The following is a 22677-nucleotide window of genomic DNA, read 5'->3' as shown; positions in this document are numbered from 1 at the left end:
TTTAGTCCGGGGAGTTCCTTTCCTCTCCACATCTTTTATCTCTTTTTTAAATCATACTCTAGGGATTTGATAAAGCATCTATTGGCAGGCTAGTGCATCTGACTTTCTAGGTTTGGGTCAAAAACAAGACCTTTGTCGCATCATCCCAAGGGTAGGGTATCCAGAACTCGTTCTAACTGGAGCCAGCTCCAAAAGACTATGAGTCTGGAATGCAATGAGAAACAATACAGATTTATGGCTGCCAAATATGCAGTGAAAGTAAAGGTTGGGGGTCATACATATTTGGACTTCTTTTTGTGCTTGAATAACATGACAAGAATTGGAACGTGGATAGAGATAAGCACAAGTGGAATAAGAATTGATCTAATCTATTCTCTATCCACAGTGTCGTCCTCCCCCTCTTTCCTCCTGTTGTTCTCCATTAACGTTACATCTGACTAATGGTTAAAGAAAGAATGCATACATCCTTTGTTCATCATTCACCATCTGTTTGTCAATGGCTCTCCTCTCAGTAAATCTTACAAGTGAGTGCGCGTGTGTGACATGTAGTGCAGTGGGTTGACAGGAACAGTGACGCACTCCGACTGTCACTGCGTCACTCCGATAAACACACACACACATACACACAGCTGTTAAAAGGCATTTTAGTGTCTCACTTCACAGAGGCTCCGAGTTTCTCTCAGGGAGGCTGTCGCTCAGCAGCAGAGGACAGTCCTTGAGCAAGAAATGACCAACCTTGGTCCCGCTGCAACGGGGACGCCGATGACGACTGACACGTCCCCTTTTTTTTCATGCGTATGCACACACTTGGTCGCATTTTAACCCAAAACACGCTGGTAGGTTAACAGTGCCTGGCATTAAAATAAATACATGCAGCGGGGTTTTATTCTTCTCTGCATATAACATATTTTTAGGGGTGCACGAACGCACTTGAAATGTACGGCTTCATTTGGATCATACAGTCGTTGCATGCTGTGATTCATTCTGCTGTATGCCATGGATTTGCCAACCTCACTCATGCATGCACGAACACACACACACACAAACACACACACACACACACAAACATATACCTCCCCCGCTGCCCTAAGCTAGACTGTGGGAAATCCTTGGGAAAGGGTCATGACCAGAAAACATGCTCCTTCTTCTGCTTCCTTCTTCTCTCCCTCCCTCCTCTATTCTTCCCTCTAATGTCACACAACTCTCTCTTTCCACAGACCACCAGGGAACAGGGCTTTACATGCTGTTTATAGTAAGACTTGACTGATACAGGTTTTTCAAAACCAGTCCGTACATTTTTAAAGTGATAATCCAGATTTTATGCCCAATGACATTCACAATGGACATTTTGCTGTATATTGGTCTCTCTTCAGCTTCAGCTTCAGACATATTAAAGCTTCAGATGTACTTCCCACGTTGAATGTCCGCAGACTGCTGCAGACTTGTACTGGTCCCACGGACACACATGCGGTTCTATTCATAATACAATCGAGGGTCCATCAGAGTCAGTCTTGCCCGCTCCTCACACCGTTCCAGCTGCCCCAGCTGTGTTTGTATTCCTTTAAAGACGAATTATATAAATGTGGGTAACTCCAGATTTCCTCTCACAACTTCTCTTCAAAACAAACATGCAACATTTATCTGCATCTTCTTCTTGGCAAACCAGCTAGAGATGCCTATGCTACCAGCTGCACTGGACATTATTTTGTAACTGCTACACGTTTTGTCGGCACTGTTGCTATAATAATGTCAATGCATACAGTTTGCTAAGTCACAAATTTTGGGACACACGTGGTCGTTCGCATAGGGGTTCGTGCGGACCCTCGAAAACATGGGCAAATGATTACATTTAGTTACATCACACGGACCAATGCAGTGACTTGCAGAAAGTATGAAGCTGGCTTAATAGCTTTAGGTCTTTTTTAAAATAAGAGTTTATTGCAGGTCTCACTACTTTGCATTATTTAACAGTTACTCAGGGGGAAATCCATCAAACTAGAGGCATGCTGAAGTCTCCCTTGAAAGTAGCATCAATTTACCAGCATGTTAGGTGGATTGATAATTGGGATTGAAAACGACTTAAGTCAAAAATATCGATTTATTGATACATATCATTCATTTATTCATTTTCCGTTATCCTGTTGGGGGTCGCGGGGGGGCTGGAGCCTATCCCAGCTGACATTGGGCAAGAGGCGGGGTACACCCTGGACAGCTCGCCAGACTATCACAGGTCTGACACATAGAGACAGACAACCATTCACACTCATATTCACATCACGGGCAATTTAGAGTCACCAATTAACCTGCGTGTCTTTGGACTGTGGGAGGAAGCTGGAGTACCCAGAGAAAACCCACACTGACACAGGGAGAACATGCAAACTCCACACAGAAGGGCTCCCCCACCCTGGGTTTGAACCAGGAACCCTCTTGCTGTGAGCCGACAATAATAACCACTGCCCCACCATGCTGCCCATATCAATTCTGGATATTTGAAATGTTGTGAACCCTCAATGTCAGTTTTCCCTGTGGTATCAAAAATGGTGTCAAGTATCGATATTTTTTAAAATATTGTACTGAAGTTAGAAAGTCCAGTGTCGTGACAACAGTATTGGAGATACCAACTCTCTAGCTCTGACTAATCCCCTGCAGTCATTCTCCTCCTACAAATACTGAATGAAACAACTTCACGTAGCTTCTGTGAGACCAAAGGGCACGCCGGGAAACAGGAAATTATTGACTGAAGTCAGCAGGTTAAGGGAAAGAGGGCACACCTTGCAAGTGATGCACTTTGCCTCGCAGATAACTCCCCTATGGACATTCACTAGAGCGTGACTCCCATTGAAGTCACACACACCTTATGGGGGAAGTTATGAATAAACAGCTCAACCGGTACTCCCATCCTCCACCATAAGAAGGACTCTGCGTGTCTGTCTTGCTTTCTTTTCTTTGACATATTTGGTTCTTGACTGCCCAAATCTCATCCTTACTTTCTCACCACATTGGCTATTAACTCTCTTTCTCTCTCTTACAAACTCTTTAGCTATATAAACCAGTGCAAAGGAAGCTCATGGATTTTTTAGCAGGCTTGAGGCCACGCTCCGTATCTATTATTCAAAACAGCCGTTTAACACAGCACCACTCCAGCATACTTGAGTTGGCGCACTCGCACACACACACAAACACACAGGGCAGTAGAGACAACCAGCTGCTGTTGCCACACTGGCACATACAGCTGTCGCAGAAGTGGAATTATAAACAGTTGTCACAACACACTCATACACACAAAACACAGAGTAGAAGGTAAATGGGTGACATTATTGTGGCCCCATATGTGCAGTATACAGGAAGTCATGACCTAGCCATGACACAGAGACATATATGTTGTTTGACCCCATTCATATATTCTGTATGAGCTGGTCAATCAGTAACAGCATGACAGGCGTGTCAGATGGGCTTTGGTCCCCATGAAGTGAATTATCAGGACTGTCTGGCATTTGATGATCGACAATGTGCAACAACAAGGCCGAGGGAACATTTTCCCAAAGAAACAGCATTGCAAAACTTTGAAAAAGCCCACTCACTGTGGCTCTGGTTGTCTCAGCTGTGTCTTGCCACATAACCGCAATGACCTGAGTTGAATATTATCCCTCTCCCTCTCTCGTCCGCCACATTTTTGTCTATCTCTGTACATGGTAAGTTAAGAAGTATATTGCCCAAAAAAAAGCCCAACTGATAGAGCTCTGGATCTTTATTGTGTTTTTACACGTCTTGGCCACATGATAAAGCCAGCTTTATCAATGTCTGCTCACTATTGAAATATCTGCTGGTTATTTTAAGCTACCAGGGGCAAAAACTGCTGCAGGGTGGCACCAGTGATAAAAGTGCAAGTCACTGTGCCAGCAATTAAACAGTAAATGAGGCCAGGTCGTGGGTGCATGCACCTGTAACAAGTCACATTCCAGTAATTGATTACATGGCTTCATTTGGTCATGAGATACTGTTAGTTAGATAAAAGCAAAAACACACACACACACACACACACACACACACACAACACACACACACACACAAGTAAAGACAAGGTAAAATTTGTCACAACACTGTTATGTAATTCATCTAATGACTGACAACTTCCAAACAAACATGAGCATATGCAACCTTTGGCCTCCATCACGCATGAACACTGACACACGCTGGAGAGACTGGAAAGACCTGTTAAAAAGGTTAAATACAATACGAGCAGGTGACTCATCCATTTGGGATTTAGGTAATTACAGAAATTAACTCAACGTTCTTCTAAATATAGAAGAATGTATTAAAGCAACAGCAAACTGCCAGGAAAGATTAGTTGTGTGTTTGTGTGTGTGCACACCACACATGCAGCTGGGCTAGGACAGGGTTGGGCACGCTTATCAACACTGAACACACACACACACACACACACACAAACACACTTGACTCAACACATTCTTGAGCAATAGGAATGACAAACTTCTCGTGAATTATGTGGGGTGGATGAATTTTAAAAAAAGCTGATTAGACAATCGTGTGGGAGAGTGTTCGACACAGAGAGACGTAGAGGATGACAGGAAGTGTTATTACATGTCTATTAGCAGAGAGGGTGAGAGATGCACGAGAGAAAGAGAGAAAAGAGGACAGTGCTTCAGGTCTCCCCGTATACACTGCTGGCTCTTTGGCTACTTGCTGTCACCGTTAAATTACGATTTAGTGTTAGACCTACATCGCCCTTTCTCCCTCTGAAACACACACACGTCGCATTAATGATAATGGGATTAGGATGTACCTAATATAATAATGTAGAGGAGCATTATGTAATTGTAGGTCCACTCCTGTACAGTATGTGTGTGTGTGTGTGTGCATGCGCTGGAGAGTCTGGCAGAGCAGCACTGATAATGCTTTTTCATCTCTGAAAGTCAAACCTCTATTTTCCCTCGGCTACATTATGTTTTCATCCAGAAAATGAGTGTGTTACAAGTCATCTTTGTCTGTTGGAAGTGCGCACTGTCAAATGTAGGAGCTAATTTATAAAACTTGTGTGACACAGTTTAATTGAAGCCATCGCAGAATCCTAAATACAGCGAAAAACAAACAGAAAAAATAGGAATTCAATTGATTCATAGACATTTTACCTTGTGGCACACAATTAGTAAAACACTGCTGCTGTCATAGACATGACGGCCCTGATAAACCAAGCCAACAGTCAGCCGTGGGTCAATGTTGGGCTGTCAGAGATCGTCTGCGACACTAGTTTTTGTGGTGTGTCCAGCATGGTTGGCACTAGTGAGCAAAATTCAGCATGTTGAATCAGCTTCAGAGACGGCGGAGCCCATCCATGAATGCTATCACTGTGATTGGCTGTTCAAATAAAATCACAAAGGCACTGAATTAAATTAAAGAAAAGTTATATTAGGTTAGACTATTTTTTAGCCACTGAGCTCTTTAGTCGAAACGATTGTTGTAATTGTCTGTGTAATTGTTTGCTGCCGCATGAAAAATATTCTTTGTTCTTTCAACATCTGGTTGTGTTTTCACTGTGCTAACTGGCATAAGCATCTTGAATCCATCCTGTAAGTCTTCTGGTTTTTCTTTTTGAATGACGACTACAGACTACTGCTGCGTGCTGCAATGGAGAGTCATTTTCTCTCATACAGGCGAAGAATGTACATGCTAGTTAAGCATTGGCTGTAGTCTCAGTGATGTGTTCAGTATGGCTGGGTGCCTAAATCAATTCGATTTGATAAAGAGATATTTCAGTTCAATAACATTTTTTGCTAGAATGTGAAAGAGATTCTAAGAGAGCTAATACTGTAAATTTTTACGAGGAATTATTCTTAAAAAAAAAAGGAATAAATTCAGATAAGAATTAAAAGTGAATATTTAGAACTAAATGTTGTTCCTATGTTTGCAAGATAATAAATTGCACCAAAACATAGAGGACTAAGCTTACAGTTATAGATAAAGGGGAACTGCCCATTGGTTCGACAGCCCATTGGTTCGACATCCCATTGTTCCGACCATATTAAACTCATTGTTCCGAAGTCCGTTCTCAAATCATCATGATGCCCTGTGGTTAAGGTCTGGTTAGGTTTAGGCACAAAAACCACTTGGTTAGGGTCAGGAAAAGATCATGATGTGGGTTAAAATGAAAAAGAAAGTGACAAACACATAAGCCGTGAGCCTGCTCTGACTCAAGCTGGTCGCGACGCACCATACGCCTGCCGGGAGCCGTTCAGCACCGCGGACAGTCAGACTAATGGGATGTCGAACCAATGGGCTGTCGAACCAATGACATGGACCCTAGATAAAGAACCTGTAAAGTCAGAGCATCTCAAGACTAAAGTCTCTAATAATTTAGCATCAGGGCCTGTTAGCTACCAGTGAGATTAACAAGGTTAGAGCTTCACACATCAGTGGGAAAAAAATTGTTAAAAGAATGATTCATAAATCACTATTTGGTCACTCAAATAAAAATCGATTTGAATCAGACGAATCAATCATTTTAACCCAGCCCTCTGGCCAAGAGACAGGCGACATGAAGCGACACAACAGTCAGTCTTCATCGCCACTAGTTCTTGGATTTTGTTTTGGTGTCTGGGCCTTAAAGTCACACAGAATTTGACAAGCTGGACAAATATCACAACTGCTTATTACCAGCATGTTACCACCACCAGGTCACATGAACCCAAGTTTGGATGGGATTAGTGAGTGATAAAACATGAACTCTGCTCTTCTTTAATTGCCTGCCACAGAGGTGACTATCACTTCAGGGCAAAGACACAAGTTGTATTGATAACTGTTGCTACAACAGAAACACAAAAAGCTGATTACCACAGTGACTATGAGTATGTATGATCCCCCATCAAAAGTCCTTTTTTAATCGCTAGTAAACTCTAGGAGTGGGAATCAGCCGAGGATCCACAATATGATATTATCAAGATACTTAAGTCATGATACAATATTATTGCAATTTTAAATATGTTGCAATATGCTGGGTATTGCGATAAAATACATTTTGATTGATTAGCTTTCTTCAGCTGTAATTTATGTCCCCAAAGGAAAACTTTGTCAACATCTGTTTCATCTGATAAGGTAAGTTTTCAGTCTGTTCATCTCACTTTAGCCAATTTTTTTACAGCAGCAAAATGTATCTAGTTGACTGAAAAAGCAATTGATTATATTATTCCAGTAGGTTACCTAAAGTTTAATTTGCATTTGTAATATTTATAATTTATATAACAGAAAAATCAATTCTTGGCACTGTGTGACAATACAATTTTGCCACACAAAAATATTGCGATACTACGTTGTATCGATTATTTCCCCCTAGTTTCCTTCTTTCCTCTGATTTCACATGCTCAGCTCTCCCGTTACTCAACAGCATTTTTCTTCTCATTCTGTTATCATACACAACGACAGCCAGACACAGACAGACACACACAGACACGCTCGCGAGACCACCTAGTCAAGCGATTAGAGCTGACCTTTGAACCCTGTAGTGGCAGCATCTCTGAATGTGGTGGAGGGAGAGGGGGCGAAACAACACCATGTTGGGTCGCAGGCCTTGGGGCAACTGTCTCCTCTCAGCTTTATACAAAGCATTGCTCTCGCACAACGCACACATAACACAGGCACACGGGAGATGTACGGTATGCGAGCAAACAGGGGACATTCTGACGATGGTGTGTGTGACAGTGTAGAAGGACATTGTAAAAGCAGAGGGAGAGAGAGAGAGAAAAAGACGACGTTAAAAAGCCTAAATTAGTTTTTACCCTCTGTGCTCACCTCTCGCTGATAAATCTCGGTGTGTCTACATGTGCATCTGTGTATCTAAGGCACAAAGACTTTGATCTGTCATTTTGTTTTATGCCCTGGGTGTCTTATCTTTATCATAAAACATGTACACACACACACACACACACACTTTGTTTGACTGCCTAGTGCAGCGTGCGGCTGTCATTGAGAGGTGAAGATTTGAAGAGGAGAGACAATTATGATGCAGCAGAGAGAGCGAACTCACTGCTGGCTGTCTCTGCCGTTAACTGCTCACCCTCTCCATCTTCCCGTGCTCTGTAATAAAATTCAAATCCACTGAAAACAGCCAAGGAACAATGGCCACAGAGAGTAAACATGAAACAATCTTCTCCACTGCTTTCAGTTATGTGCAATGGCTGGTTTCAAAATGTGTCAGAGCAGCTTTTCGGGGCTAAATAAATCTGCCAAAATGATCAAACTTAATATTTTCTTAACATATTTTCATTATTTATCATATATCCATTTTAATTAATTGATTGATTATTTATTAAAATAGTGGAACCAGTCAGCGTGTGTGCCTGAAAATGACTTAAATGGATTGTGCAGGTTACGCCTTTTTTAACAGCAAACATTTTGACTTGTCACACTAGAAACAGCACAGGCGTTACTAATAACATTAACAGCGTCTCCTTTCTATTAAAGTGTCCCGGTAATCCATGACGGTGAGCCAGCACGCACGGTACCAGGACCCAAAAACCAAGTTCCAGCATCATTCATTTTATCATTTACACCTTTACTTTGTCTACTGTGACACGTCAAAATATCTTATTTCTATATCACCTTGTGTGTCTTTGAAATCATGTCTTAAGTCTTGTTGCTGAAAGGTGCTACACAAAAAAAATTCACCTGGCCTTGCCTTCAGTGAAAAAGGCCTGCTGCGAACAATATAAAATGGGGCAGTGCTACACAGCAAACCCTCCCTCGACAGTCTGAATAAAAACTGTAAACACTACATGACATCAATGAGCCAGGAAAAACTTCGACATCAGAGAAGTTACTGTTTGTCTTGACCTATTAGTTTGAGAGTCCCAGTCTCAGCAGAATTTCACACACACTCATGAATGTATTTCCATGAAATCTGGCACTAACGTCGGCCTCGGGTCAATGAACTACTGATAGTGAATTACGGTGTTCTCGATGTGGAATTTCCATGACTCCGCCGGAGACAACAAGATGAAAAAGGGGATTTTCACCCATCTGAAGAGCAGGAATTGCCAATCAAGACAAAACATATGGCTTCTTATTTCATTTATCTCATTTAATTTATTATTCAGGATCCACATTTGTTGTCACAGGAGTAATAACTTCTCTTCCTGAGGTCCACACAAAAAGCAAAATGTCGATGGAGGTGGTTTGGAAGTGAGATTCCCTCCCTATTAGACAGTTAAAATGTTACCTTTACCAGCAAACAGCAGATAAAGCCAGAGTGTCGCACAGCAAAACCCATGACCCACTGAGGGCAGGCCTGCTTATGGTTAAGGATTTGTCATTTGCTGCTGCATGTTTAGATGACATGTTTGGTTTAGCACAGACTAACCAGCACACACACACACACAAATATGCACACACAGACAGCACCTACAGACTCACCAAGACTGAAACTGACAAGGTGCCAGTGCCACCCTATCATACCATTAGAACAGTTCAAGGTCCAAAACTCAGGTCTGCAGATACACATCATGCTGCTGCTGCACTTTAACTAAAGTAATCGAAGGTCTAATGCAACCTCATTTCCTTTTCCCAAGCTACAGTACGACACTCAACAAGAGGAGCCTGAAAAGGCGTTAACCCAGCAGATACACACAGGACCAAGGATGTAAGGACCAGCTAAACAAAAACCCAGGGCAGAAAACTGCAGTCCTCACCACCTGCAGTGAAATACTAGTGTGTTATCAACTGAAAGAGACACGGCAGGACTGGAGAGGAAAACACGAAGGGGACACAAGCAGTGAAGAAGGCGGACTGGGAGCAACCAATAACAAGAGGGAGATTCATGTTCAAAGCACAGCAGGAAAATGGAGGGTGTTAATATCATAGTATCTCACTGAATATAAATGGCAGTATGATGTAAAAAAAAAAAATGGACATGATAAAGAACAATGCAACAATGAAGATGGGCATTCTTGTGAGACAAACATAGACAGACAGGAGAAAATACAGTGTGAAGATGTGGGAGAAATGTACAAGTCTTTATGTGCCGGAATGGAAAGGCCTTCTAAAAACCCATCCAAACACAAACATGGAGACAGATAACAGAAACAGGGACGATGAAGGGAGTGTAGGCAAGACCCTTCACACCTTCATTAAAATGCCTTTTATGTGATCGGGGCATAATCATATAGTGCCTGACCACATGAAAGCCCTAGCACAAATGCACCTAAAACGCACTGAGAATGGATTGTGATCCAATCGGCCAAACGACTTGCGGAGGTGGTCAGGAACACATTGTGACTGCATTAAACACAAGAGTAAATGCAATTAAGTTTTCAGTCCAACTACAATGACTACATGGACAGAAATATGTAACTGTGCTACACTTTCAAACCAGCGAGGTAGCAGCGGCTCTCCCTCACCTGATGCCGAAACCTTTTGGGTGCTCTCTTCTGATGCTAACACTAGGGGAGTGTCTTTCTCATGTGCAATGTATTCTCCCTGTCGATGACTGTTTTTACAGTCAGGTAGGCCTGGTTTATCCTTGTCGACCTCGTTGCTGCCTTCTAAAATCTTCCTGACTGGCTCTAAAAATGCAGACAATACCATGATGTGCACCCTATGTCATTGGAAGTTAAAAACAAATCATGAAATAGTATCATTGACAGGTGGGCAGGGTCGGTTTGGACTTTGTGAGGTTGTTTGAGCCTCACAGAGCGATTGGATCTCAATGTGAACTGGAGACATATATTCATATATTACCAGGTGTAGATGCAGTCGGGTTAAATCATATCTAGATACAATCTAGATACGCAGCGGATTTGAATTAAAGTTGTAAAGGGTGACTGTCATACACAAACTGTTGGAATGCACATGCATATTTGGTGACTTTCAAAGGCCTTAACACACCAAAACAATATCAGCTACTGGTAACGAAGGAAGACCGTTGCATCACCTCACATCACTTGTTTGTCAGCCAAAAAGTTGCACTTGAACACACCACAAAGACAACAGTTGGCGGGCATCTAGCACATATGTTCTGCGCCTACATGAGAGGAAATAACTCTCCATACCAGCAGGTGGCAGTAGTCTGTATTCAGCCATTTAAAAGGGAAACTGGAAGGCCGACAGGATGGATTCATGATGCTAGTTAGCCAGTTAGAGAATTAACAACCCAACCAGATGTTGAAGAAACAAAGAACATTTACCATGCATGAACATTACACAAACAGTTATGAACCATTTCGTAACTGAGCTCAGTGGCTTAACCTCATGTTTGTTTAGATCTCATGCCCTCTTTGCCCTCACCCACATGTTTGCTTTTCTCACCTCTGTATCTCTTCTTGTACAGTGCGTTAAATTGTCATCAGAGTGAATTCACTCACTGACAGTCTTCACTGTCAATGACACCAATTCAACAGGACGAATCGGCCCAAAACTAGTGCCAACGAGGTCCAACAGTACGGGGCACACCTCAAAAATCAAGGCGACAGACGCTAAATGGCGGTTCAAAAATGACCTACGGCGGACTGTTGGCTCGGTGTGTCAGGGCCCTCAGATACCGTTAGTGATATTTTTTTAAAGAGACAAATCCAGTGACTTGATGGGGCACATTAGAAACCTTTCAAGTTTTGCCAAGGTATGTCAATAGATTTGTTAACTTTTAAAACGGCTGTAGCGACTGTAGTTTTACATTTTACAGCATGTTCATTGTAATAATTTAATTTTATGAAACAGCTTCACACTAACAGAGTGCATAAAATACACATTGTTCATATTCGCTGCATTTGTGTGAAGTTTGCAAAGTTCAAACTTTAGTTAGCCTAAACTTCATATCTTCCTTTAAAGCACTATGAAGCATGAAAATACTGCTTATTTTGCCTGGTCTTTAAAACCCTCACTGCGTACCTGCATAGTCAATGCAATTGTCAACAGAGGTATGACTCATCCCAGCATCTTTCATTAGATACATAAAGCAGATGTGTGAGATGTAGCTGTCAATAGAGTCCTGACAAAGTCTGCCCTCCATATGTTTTGATGGAGGATTGTTGGCCACTGTCTCCTCCCTCGCAATCCATTACACATATCACTTAGATTTAGTGCATTTCTGATAAAAGTACAGACAAACTACAACTGCATTCATGGTCAAACAAAGCCGTGTTTGCTTAGTTGTTGTTGTTCAAAGGAGAGCGAGCGAGGCGATGGGTATTTAGGGACTAACAGAAAGAGAATGGTTGAAAGCACGCTATCTGAGGCGAATCGCTCGGCCTGCTGGGGGATCTGTTGCAAAGCCTTGACTAAAGACAGACAGACAGCAATAAAGCAGTGTTACACAACAGACCACATGTACAGGCCCGGGTGACAGGTGAGAGACTGAGGCAATGAATGTGATAACACAGCGAGGATGAGGCGAAGCAGAGGGAGAGATGTGAAGCACGGAGGGAAAGGAGGCAGAGGAAAGAGGGGGAGGCAGAGGACAGAAGAGCTAACAGACAGAAAGAGGTGGGGACTTAAAGAAAGCATAACGGCTGCTGGAAGGAATGGAAAATGCAGAAAGATACTGCAGGTGTCAGCCGAGGGGGAAGATGTCTTACAAGACTCAAGGTATTCTGGTTGCGTGACATATCTCTGTCAAATGGCAAATCCAAGATGATGAAACTAACATCACCAACGCCTCCAGGAACTGATCCATTCATTGATTTTGACCATTCTTACTAACTTGCTTTGACAAATTTCTCCAGCCTCTTCATCTCCTACACAAAGCAGCAGTTACATAACTCAGCATGTGTGAGTCTGACAATTTATTCCTCTCAACAAGAAGCGCTAGGTTGATTTCTCTCTATGTCCATTCCCCAACAAGAGTTAAAAAAAAAATCTGTGTCACCCTCTCTTTCTCGCTGCGAGAGAAGCAAACTGTTAAGGTCATCTCTTTCTCTGAGCAGGAAACTGTGGGTCTCTGTTTCAGCAGGAAACTAGATGCCATTCTCCCCTTTTCACTCCCTCAACAAAAGCTGCATGTCAATATCTCACTCTGTCACTGTTCGCCAGTCTGGAAATAGAGAGTGATGGCACCATTTAGAGCCAAGTGTGAATACACTCTGACACAAGGCCTGACAATAGAACAGACAGTCTCTGTTCGCAAGAGACCTAAGATTAGACGGCCCACGAGGAATCCCCTGCTGGAGAGATTAGTTCCATTGATGCTGCTTTCCACAGAGTACTGAGGCAGACCGTGTGGGTGTGTGTGTGTATGTGTGTCGACTCAATACCAGCAGTGGATGCTGAACAAGTTGCGGACATCCAAGTGAAATGTATTTCCATATCTTTTACGCTCTGTCTGTCTGGTGTATGTCTGGTCTCTGCACCCTCTGCACCACTACTCCCACCCTACAAGTGGCGGGCACCGTATGATAAGCACCTGTTAAACCCACTGGAAGCCTGTACAATATCTGCCACAGAACAGTAAAGCCCGTCAGCCCTCCTATTATCAACTGCAATCTCCAGCTCAAACATTCTGGCCCACCGCAACAACAAGCCACAAACACAGTCAGAGATATGACCCAAACCTTGCACCAGCTGATAGCTCAGAGGAAAAACAGCCCGTGGACGTTAGACACTTTGAACTGGACTAAACAGATTTTCATATGGTTCAAAACGGTGTTTCATCCAAACTAATCTGTGCAGCAAAACTGACCTTGTTTGACTTCTTCTAAACAATCAAACATATCAGCCTCATGTTTTGAGCCACGGTCACATACCATCTCTGCTATATAAAGTATACACATCCTGTCATCCATGTGCCAAAATAGTATTACTATGCAAGTTGTTGACATTTGTCTGTAGCCAGGATTTCAAATCCATTTGGTGTATTTGCAGATTAAAGGTTCTAATCTCACCGCCACGAGCCCCTGTCATTCAAATACAGAGCTCCAAAATAAATCTGCAGAGTGCTGCTCCAAAATAATACATTTATGATTCATAAATAATCATATAAAACCACTGATAGCCGGGGGAGTTAAGGTCATTATATACAGTATTTCCTCAACTAACAAAATGGCATTTAAATGGCTTGGTCTTCATTGCATAGTTTTAAATGACTATAACTGGTTCAGGGATTTCTGAAGACAATCCTACAGGTAGGGCGGCACGGTGGTGTGGTGGTTAGCACTGTCGCCTCACAGCAAGCGGGTTGCCGGTTCGATCCCGGGTGTGGGAGCCCTTCTGTGCGGAGTTTGCGTGTTCTCTCCAGGCATGCAGATTGGGGACTAGGTTATCAATTAACCTAGTCCCCAATCTGCATGTCTTTGGACTGTGGGAGGAAGCTAAATTGTCCGTAGGTGTGAATGTGAGCGTGAATGGTTGTTTGTCTCTATGTGTCAGCCCTGCGATAGTCTGGCGACCTGTCCAGGGTGTACCCTGCCTCTCGCCCGATTTCAGCTGGGATAGGCTCCAGCCCCCCCGCGACCCTCAAGAGAATGAAGCGGTTAGAATGAATGAATCCTACAGGTAGTGAGAGTGGAATTTGGTATTACCTGCTACTAAGTTACAGGATATCCACTTGATATAAACCAAAACATGTCTCTCTTCCTTGTGCTCTAATCTCTTGATCTTGTAGCCCGATCTCCTGCTTCTGTTGGTACAGCGTTTCAACAAGACTAACTGGTCAGATAACATATTTTGGTGCTGTCTAGGCACGCAGTGACCCCATTCAACCCTGATGACCAAGTGCTATGGTGCACATGTTCAGGCACAGTCAGCTTTTGACCTTTGCCCTATAGGTGTGACTATATTTAAAGGCAATTATCTCCTATTTTAGCTTCTGATGCACTGTTCAGCTGCTTATCACAAGTTATGTGCTGAGTGTTTTATCACAAGCTCAGTGGACTTTAAAGATAAACCTGTATCTTTGAAATTGCAGGTTTATCTTTTTAAGTTATAGCCATTGATGAAAAGGATCTGTGTTTGAGACCGGTGATTCTCCCTTTGTGATTTCCTTGGATTTCTAAATATTTGACATGTGCAGTTTATGTAAAGAACTCATGAGGACACCCACTTACCCTTCAGTTTCTCCACCACGCTCTGCCCAGCTCTCTCCGCCACCCGCCCATCCTCCCTCTGGTAATGGTCATCCAGGAATCGGGCAGTAGCTTCTGACAGGTGGACTTTGCCCGCCACGCCAAGCTGCTCCATCAAGTTGGCCAGATTTACATCATTTGACCACACATCAAACTTGAAGCGCTTCATTCCCAGGATTCCACATAGGACGGTGCCCGTGTGGACGCCGACACGCATGCTGACAGTCTCGCATGTCTCCTGGCAGAACTGCTCAATGGCCTGGATCATACCCAAGCCCATCTCTACACAACAGTAGGCGTGGTCTGGCCTTGGCTCAGGGCAGCCAGCTACACAGTAGTAGCAATCTCCCAGAGTGCTGATCTTCTCGCAACAGGTCAGTTCACAGAGCCGGTCGAAACGTCCAAACAGATCATTAAGAAGTCCCACCAAGGCTGGTGCTGACTTATTGGCAGACATTCTAGTGAAACCCACAATGTCCGCAAAGAGGATGCTGACAGGCTCCATGCGCTTCATATTGAAAGGCCGGAAGATTATCTGTCCACGTGGGATGGAGGTCTTCTTGCGTTTGTGATTGTTGTAAGCGTAATTCTTGGCGCTTGTGGCACTTTGGACTTGTGAAGCTCCACTGCCTCCTCCACCACCCACTGAGATGGCTGAGGCAGAGCAGGCACCAGAGGAGTAACGCTTGCCAGAGTTCTCACCACCGCCCTCGTCATCACCTTGCTTCATCAACTCATCTGCAACTCGCCGCGGCATGACCGAGTGGATCATGCGCTCCTTCAAGGCCTTCTCCACCTCCAAGTCTTTGCCATGCATGATGGCCTGGCCCACTTTGAGGAAAGTGCTGCGGGATCGCACCTCCGACATGATGAACAGGTGGATGCCGATGACATGGGCACACAAGTGGAGCAGAGCTTTGGCTGGGCCCAGCCAGCGGAGAGTGTCTCCTTCCCAATCAGCACCTGAACCCGCTAACCCCGTCCCCCATCCAGTAGTGTCATAACTCCTTTGAAGCAGCGGTAGCCATTCTAATGCCTCAAATAATATAGAGTACAGGAGCCCCAGCAACACAGAGGCATACAGACGGACATGGAGGACACTGTATAGCAACAACAGAACCTCCATGCACAGGGAAAAGGTGCCCACGGGGGAGATGCAAGGGGTTGGAGGTGCTACTTTGTCTGGTGAGCGATATGAGACATTCCCGCCGCCAGCCCACTCCAGCTCAGTGTAGCCAGCAGTCTGTATCTGTGGAGCTAAAGTGATGGCGAAGGTCACCGCGATCAGGAGCAAGGAGGTTTGGTTGTACAGCCATGTGTAGGGCTGGGTTAGGGTGAAAAAAAAGAGGAGCACTAGGACGACTAAAAAGGAGGCCGTAGGGGCTAGGAAGGTCACGGGGTTGCAGCGATCACTATTGACTCCAAAGTACACCCCCCAGAGTACAGCTGCCACTGCCAGGTAGAACAGGACATAACGGAAGCGCCGCTGGGTCTGAGGAAAGCACCTCTCTTGGCACGCATCTTCAAGGATGGGGGAGTCAAACTTGGGGTCCCAGCACTGAGCAGCAGAGCGTTCAAACAGTGGTGGTGCCTTCCTCTGCACCCTGGAAGTGGAGGTCCCAGCCGGTCTGGAGTCTGCTGAGCTGCAGGTGGAGGAGATACTGTATTTGTGGAGGTTAGGGTTCATTTTACCCACAGCCCCATAGCCTCCAGCTCCTCCTCCTCCTCCTGCTCCACTGCTGGCAGCCTTCAGAGGCTCATGTTGATGCACGTGTGGCGCGCTGTTGGTAATCCGCACGGTCACGGCGCCATCCCCGCTGGAGTCGCAGCTCACTTCCGTGCCGTGCATGAGAAGCTGCCGGTGATGTTGCAGAGTGGCCATATTGACCGGTGTGACGAGGGAAAACGAGGGCGCGCGGGGAGAGGTGTTAAATATTAATATCTTGTGATGGCGCTCAGACAATTAGACGCGGTGCGTGGGCGCCGTGTGTGCACATGTGGCACGGAGAGGAAGGAGGAGGAGGCGGTGGGAGAGTGACAGGCGGGGTGACAGAGAAAGAGAGAGCAAAAGGTGTTTGTTGGAATAATTACAGTGCATGAATGGTGAGCACGGCACAGACGTCTTTGCTACGCACACAGCAGCCTGCACACTCACTCACACAAGACGCGCCGTTCCAGTTTCTTGAGCAGTTCATTATCCGACCCCGGGTTTGCGTCAGTACTCACATTACATGTATCCTTCTCCAAAGAGGCTCTGGGTTTGAGCCCGGCTTTCTCTCCAGCTGCGGTAAAAACACTGTCATCACTCTTTCTGCCTCCTGAATTGAACATCCTTCTCGGAAAGGACTGGTTAGTGATGCAACGGGGTTTTTTATGCCTTCATCAAGTCGCTCCTGACGTTACATGACTGGAAATTACTTCCTCTGGATGTGCGCAATATTTCGATACTGCTGACATTACAAAGTCAGACAGCGTTAAGGAAAATGCCTAGATTTTTTCTGCATTCCGAAATAACGTTTTTTGCTTTTGCGTGGAAAAAAAATAGCCTTCAGGTCCAGGGCTTCATTGCAGGAGCAGATACAGATAGAGGCTGTCAACAGTTGGCGTTGTGCACAGCAAGTGGCCACAAAAGTTACACTGTGTCTCTTATCTCCGCAACATGCGCGTCAAATGGTCCATTTACACCTCCTGTCCCTTCTGAAAAACACCCCCTGAAATCTTATCCGTATACACAGCAGGAGGTGCCAAAATAAAAATGTGTGGATAGTTTGGATTTTCCACCATAAAACAACAAAAATATCCAAAAAATATCAAACAGTCCTCACTTAAGACTAATCTTATTTCACATTGAGTAGATTATGTGCTGTGAAAGTTTTACTTACAAATGACTGCCCTATTAAAATGTGGCCAAACTCCTAATTCCGCTAATTAAAAAATAAAGTGGGTGATCTGTAATTAAGGCGGCTTTACCTTCCACTACATCCCTTCTCATGCATGGCTCAGTGTGCTAAGGATTTGCATGTCTTATTCCCATATATACTCCTTCCATCTACACTCCAGCGGGCCCATGAAAATAGTCCAGACTGAGTTATTTGGGAGCTCTGTCCAGTCCAAGATCCAGATCATGAGAGGCCTGACAGGCAGGCCTATTCCCACGGATCCAGCCCCGTCCTTTCCTGAACTCCCTCTCCGGATCTCCACCGTTTATTCCCCCTCTGCCTTCCAAAGAGGGGGTCGGGGAGGGGTATGCGCTATTCAAAGACGCGTAATCCGAAAAGAGAAGCGCAGAAAATACCATCCGCTGGCCCAAATTAGTGTAGGTTTGCCTCTGCTGGGAGTGTCTGCAACTTGTTGCGCGCAGTTGGCAAAATATACAGCTATGAGGAACAGCCTCGGTCGGAACAGGCTGGTCTATAAATAGTGATGATCAAAACTCTTGCAATAACAACACCAACGCGTGTAACATTTGAATGCTTTTCCCTCAACTCAATCCCTTAAATAACAGAAGCGCTTGTAGTCTAGGCTACTTAAAAATCACGTCGTAAAACGCGTGCAAAACGTCAGCGATAGGCCCCCTCTCGCTTCCAAAAGCTCCCAAACTTTTTTTTCCCAGGCCGTATTTCCTGCGTTTGGAGAGGAGACCCAGTTAGGAGTCTCTGGTTATTTGGAGCTGAGGCTGGATTTCCTCCCCTCAAGAGCAAAGAAGTAGAAAATCCCCAGAGCAGTGAAGGAAACCCCTTGGATATCTCCTCGGTGGGATTCTCAACAAAAAAACAATCCCACCAAACTGCACTATCTCCTTATCTGGACCAATTCCTCAGGTCTCTGGATTGCACTAGTTTTCGCTGGCATGCATGTGTCCAACAAACACAACACTGTGCGCTCTGGCTGTGGTGCGTCCTCTTCCGTCCGCCGCTGGTTGCCTCCCTTTTCTCCCCCCTGATATAGCTCTCTGCTGGAGTTTGAGGGGGGCTGAATACAAACAGAGCCACAGCGGGAGTTTTTGCGGCAGCTTTTCCGTCTTATCCTGGCGAAGGTAATATCTCCACTCCTCTAGTTTCCACCATCTTCGCTGTGACTGGGTCGGAAATCCTCCCCCAGCTGTTGTGGCGGTGCGGGTTGGTGGGACCAGCCTGTCAAGCGAACCATAGTTTTGAAAAACACCATTTCCGGTCTTGCTTTTCAACACGGCCAGTGAGATAACTAAACATGCTGCTGGGGTTGTACAGGAAGGTGGTCCTGGAAGAGATACAGGACAGCTTAGAGAGGACATAAATGGCTTGTTGTTAGTTAAAGAAGCAGCATTAAAATCACGAGAAAATATAACAAAAAAGTAAAACATTGACAAAAACATTAGAAATAATAAAATATAGCCTATGTTATCCTACGCATAACAGCCATACCTTTACATAGTAACATTACCCTGCCCCTGGAAGTAAACTGAACTTTTTAATTTAACAAACTGGTAGCTGCCAAAGTGAGACAAACAATTTAACGCTTTTAATGTGAAGGCAGACTTTGACTTCCGGTATCTCCCTGGCTGTCTCTGTCTGACTTGATGGTTGCTGGTGGGTGGATGTCCAAAGTGGAGCTCTGCTGCGTTCAAGTCACATGTGAACAACAATGTTAGTAACTAAAGCAAAACTAAAACTAAATGTGAAACAGAAAAGCAATTTAGTGAACTAAAATAAAAGTAAACCAGAAATAATATTGTGTCCTTATAAACTAAATTAACTAAATAAAATAAAATAGAATAAATACACAGGAAATGTTTTTAGTTTCAGTCTTTGTCACTTTGGTCAAATTTGTCAACACTACAGGTATGAGGAGGCATTGGTGCACATTGTTTATTGAAACTGGGATGTCTACATGCTATGACTGCCTTCGCAAAATGTTTGTATTATAATAACTATTCTAAACTTATGAAAAACTGCTCCTGATAAACACTCCCCCTGTTATACAAAAACTAACTCTGAAACTAATGTAAGATAAACAAAAACTAGACATTAAACATTTTTTCATCTGCACAATATTGCGAAAATTAGGCCTATCCTGACCCGAAAAGATGCAGAAAAATTGGTCCACGCTTTTGTTACCTCAAGGCTGGATTACTGTAACTTTCTATTATCAGGTAGCTCTAGTAAGTCCTTAAAAACTCTCCAGCTAATTCAGAATGCAGGAGCACGTGTACTAACAGGAACTAAGAAACAAGATCATATTTCTCCTGTTTTAGCTTCTCTGCACTGGCTCCCTGTAAAATCCAGAACTGAATTTAAAATCCTACTGTTAACTTATAAAGCTCTAAATGGTCAAGCTCCGTCATATCTTAGAGAGCTCATAGTGCCTTATTATCCCACCAGAACTCTGCACTCTGAGAACGCAGGGTTAATCGTGGTCCCTAAAGTCTCCAAAAGTAGATCAGGAGCCAGAGCCTTCAGCTATCAGGCTCCTCTCCTGTGGAATCATCTTCCTGTTACGGTCCGGGAGGCAGACACCGTCTTCACATTTAAGACTAGACTTAAGACTTTCCACTTTGATAAAGCTTATAGTTAGGGCTGGCTCAGGCTTGCCCTGTACCAGCCCCTAGTTAGGCTGACTTAGGCCTAGTCTGCCAGAGGACCCCCCTATAATACACCGGGCACCTTCTCTCCTTCTCTCTCTCTCTCTCTCTCTCTCTCTCTCTCTCTCTCTCTCTCTCTCGTATCCTGTTACTGCATCTTGCTAACTCGGCCATTCTGGATGTCACTAACTCGGCTTCTTCTCCGGAGCCTTTGTGCTCCACTGTCTCTCAGGTTAACTTATATCGCAACGGTGCCTGGACAGCGTGACGTGTGTGGTTGTGCTGCTGCCGTGGTCCTGCCAGATGCCTCCTACTGCTGCTGCCATCATTAGTCATTAGTCATACTTCTACTGTTATTGTACACATATGACTATTGTCACACTTGTATACTGCCAGATATTAATACATACTTTCAACATATTGTACCGCAGTAGCCAGAACTATAACTATAATATTATTACTTTCAACAATGTTGTTGTAAGTTACTGTCATTACCATCTGTCCTGCATCTCTCTCTCTCTCTCTCACGACATCTATTGCATGTCTGTCCATCCTGGAAGAGGGATCCCTCCTCAGTTGCTCTTCCTGAGGTTTCTACCGTTTTTTTTTTTCCACCGTTAAAGGGGTTTTTTTGGGGAGTTTTTCCTTATCCGCTGCGAGGGTCATAAGGACAGAGGGATGTCGTAGGCTGTAAAGCCCTGTGAGGCAAATTGTGATTTGTGATATTGGGCTTTATAAATAAAATTGATTGATTGAATTGATTGAGGGCGGCACGGTGGTGTGGTGGTTAGCACTCTCGCCTCACAGCAAGAGGGTTGCCGGTTCGATCCCAGGCGTGGGAGCCCTTCTGTGCGGAGTACGCATGTTCTCCCCGTGTCAGCGTGGGTTCTCTCCGGGCACTCCAGCTTCCTCCCACAGTCCAAAGACATGCAGATTGGGGACTAGGTTAATTGATAACTCTAAATTGTCCGTAGGTGTGAATATGAGCGTGAATGGTTGTTTGTCTCTATGTGTCAGCCCTGTGAAAGTCTGGTGACCTGTCCAGGGTGTACCCTGCCTCTCGCCCAATGTCAGCTGGGATAGGCTCCAGCCCCCCCGCGACCCTCAAGAGGATGAAGCGGTTAGAAGATGAATGAATGAATGAATTGATTGATTGATAAACAGTAAAAACTGAACTGAAATGAGCAAACACACTCTTAAAACTAACTGAAACTATGCTGAACTGAAAACAAAAATAAAAAACAAAATAATTAAATGAAAAGGTGGCTGCTTTTTAATTAACCCTGGGTTTTAACATTCTCCTGCTCTGCACCATGGGCATGGAACAATCTCCAAAAAGATCTAAAATTAGAAACACTTATATCCATGAATGAATTTAAGAGCATTGTAAAGAATGTGGAATGAAGACGTGCTTGTTTTGCTTGAGAGGCCACAATGTTTGAATAGTTGTTGTATTGTGGATTTTTGTATTATATGCTGTATTTGTTGCATTTCAAATGTTCTGATTGGCTGCTACCTCTGCCAGGTCTCTCTTGTCAAAAAAAGATTTTCAATCTCAATGGGACTTCCTGGTTGAATAAAGGTTAAATAAATGAAAATAACTGTCAGCACATTCTCCACTTTTTAAACCATCACCACTGATGTTGTCCATCTAATTTTTGTATTGCTGTAAATAATTTTCATCCCCCTCACGCTCAGCTGGCACCAAATCATTATTACAAGTTCAAATCATAATTTGAACCTGTATCATTACACACTCAAGTAGCTAGGGGAGACCAGGGGCAGTTGCAACATCTCAAATCACTCCAATCAGAAACGAGACAGAACCATGAAAGTCATGACACCCACAGTCTGTGATGATCCATCAGTGCCTGCAAAAGGACAAACTGATGTCTCACATTTGTGAGATTTTCTGCAAAGACTGAAGAATATATATATTTTTTTCATTTACAATATTTTCCTCATTCGGTCTTAACCTTTAATGTCTGCTAATTTAAGTCTGTCTAGTTGTGATGACCATTCTGTTGTCTAACATCTGATATCTTTGTCAAATACTAG

At 44.0% G+C, this 22677-nt stretch overlaps 1 protein-coding gene across 4 annotated transcripts in view; it reads right to left on the bottom strand.

Moving 5' to 3' along the window:
- Nucleotides 1-19189, bottom strand: part of adcy9 (adenylate cyclase 9) — a 50905-nt gene extending 31716 nt beyond the window's left edge. For all 4 annotated transcript variants that reach the window (XM_049568120.1, XM_049568138.1, XM_049568128.1 and 1 more), the window contains exon 1: nt 15042-19189. In XM_049568120.1, coding sequence (XP_049424077.1) covers nt 15042-16941 — 1900 coding nt within the window. In that variant the 5' untranslated portion in view covers nt 16942-19189. The remainder of the gene's footprint in view (nt 1-15041) is intronic.
- Between the last annotated feature and the right edge of the window lie 3488 nt (nt 19190-22677).

This window comes from Epinephelus fuscoguttatus, linkage group LG3, assembly GCF_011397635.1.
Source record: "Epinephelus fuscoguttatus linkage group LG3, E.fuscoguttatus.final_Chr_v1".
NCBI lineage: Eukaryota > Metazoa > Chordata > Actinopteri > Perciformes > Serranidae > Epinephelus > Epinephelus fuscoguttatus.
The sequence above is the reverse complement of the archived record's forward strand: the minus strand, read 5'-3'. Positions and strand labels throughout refer to the sequence as shown.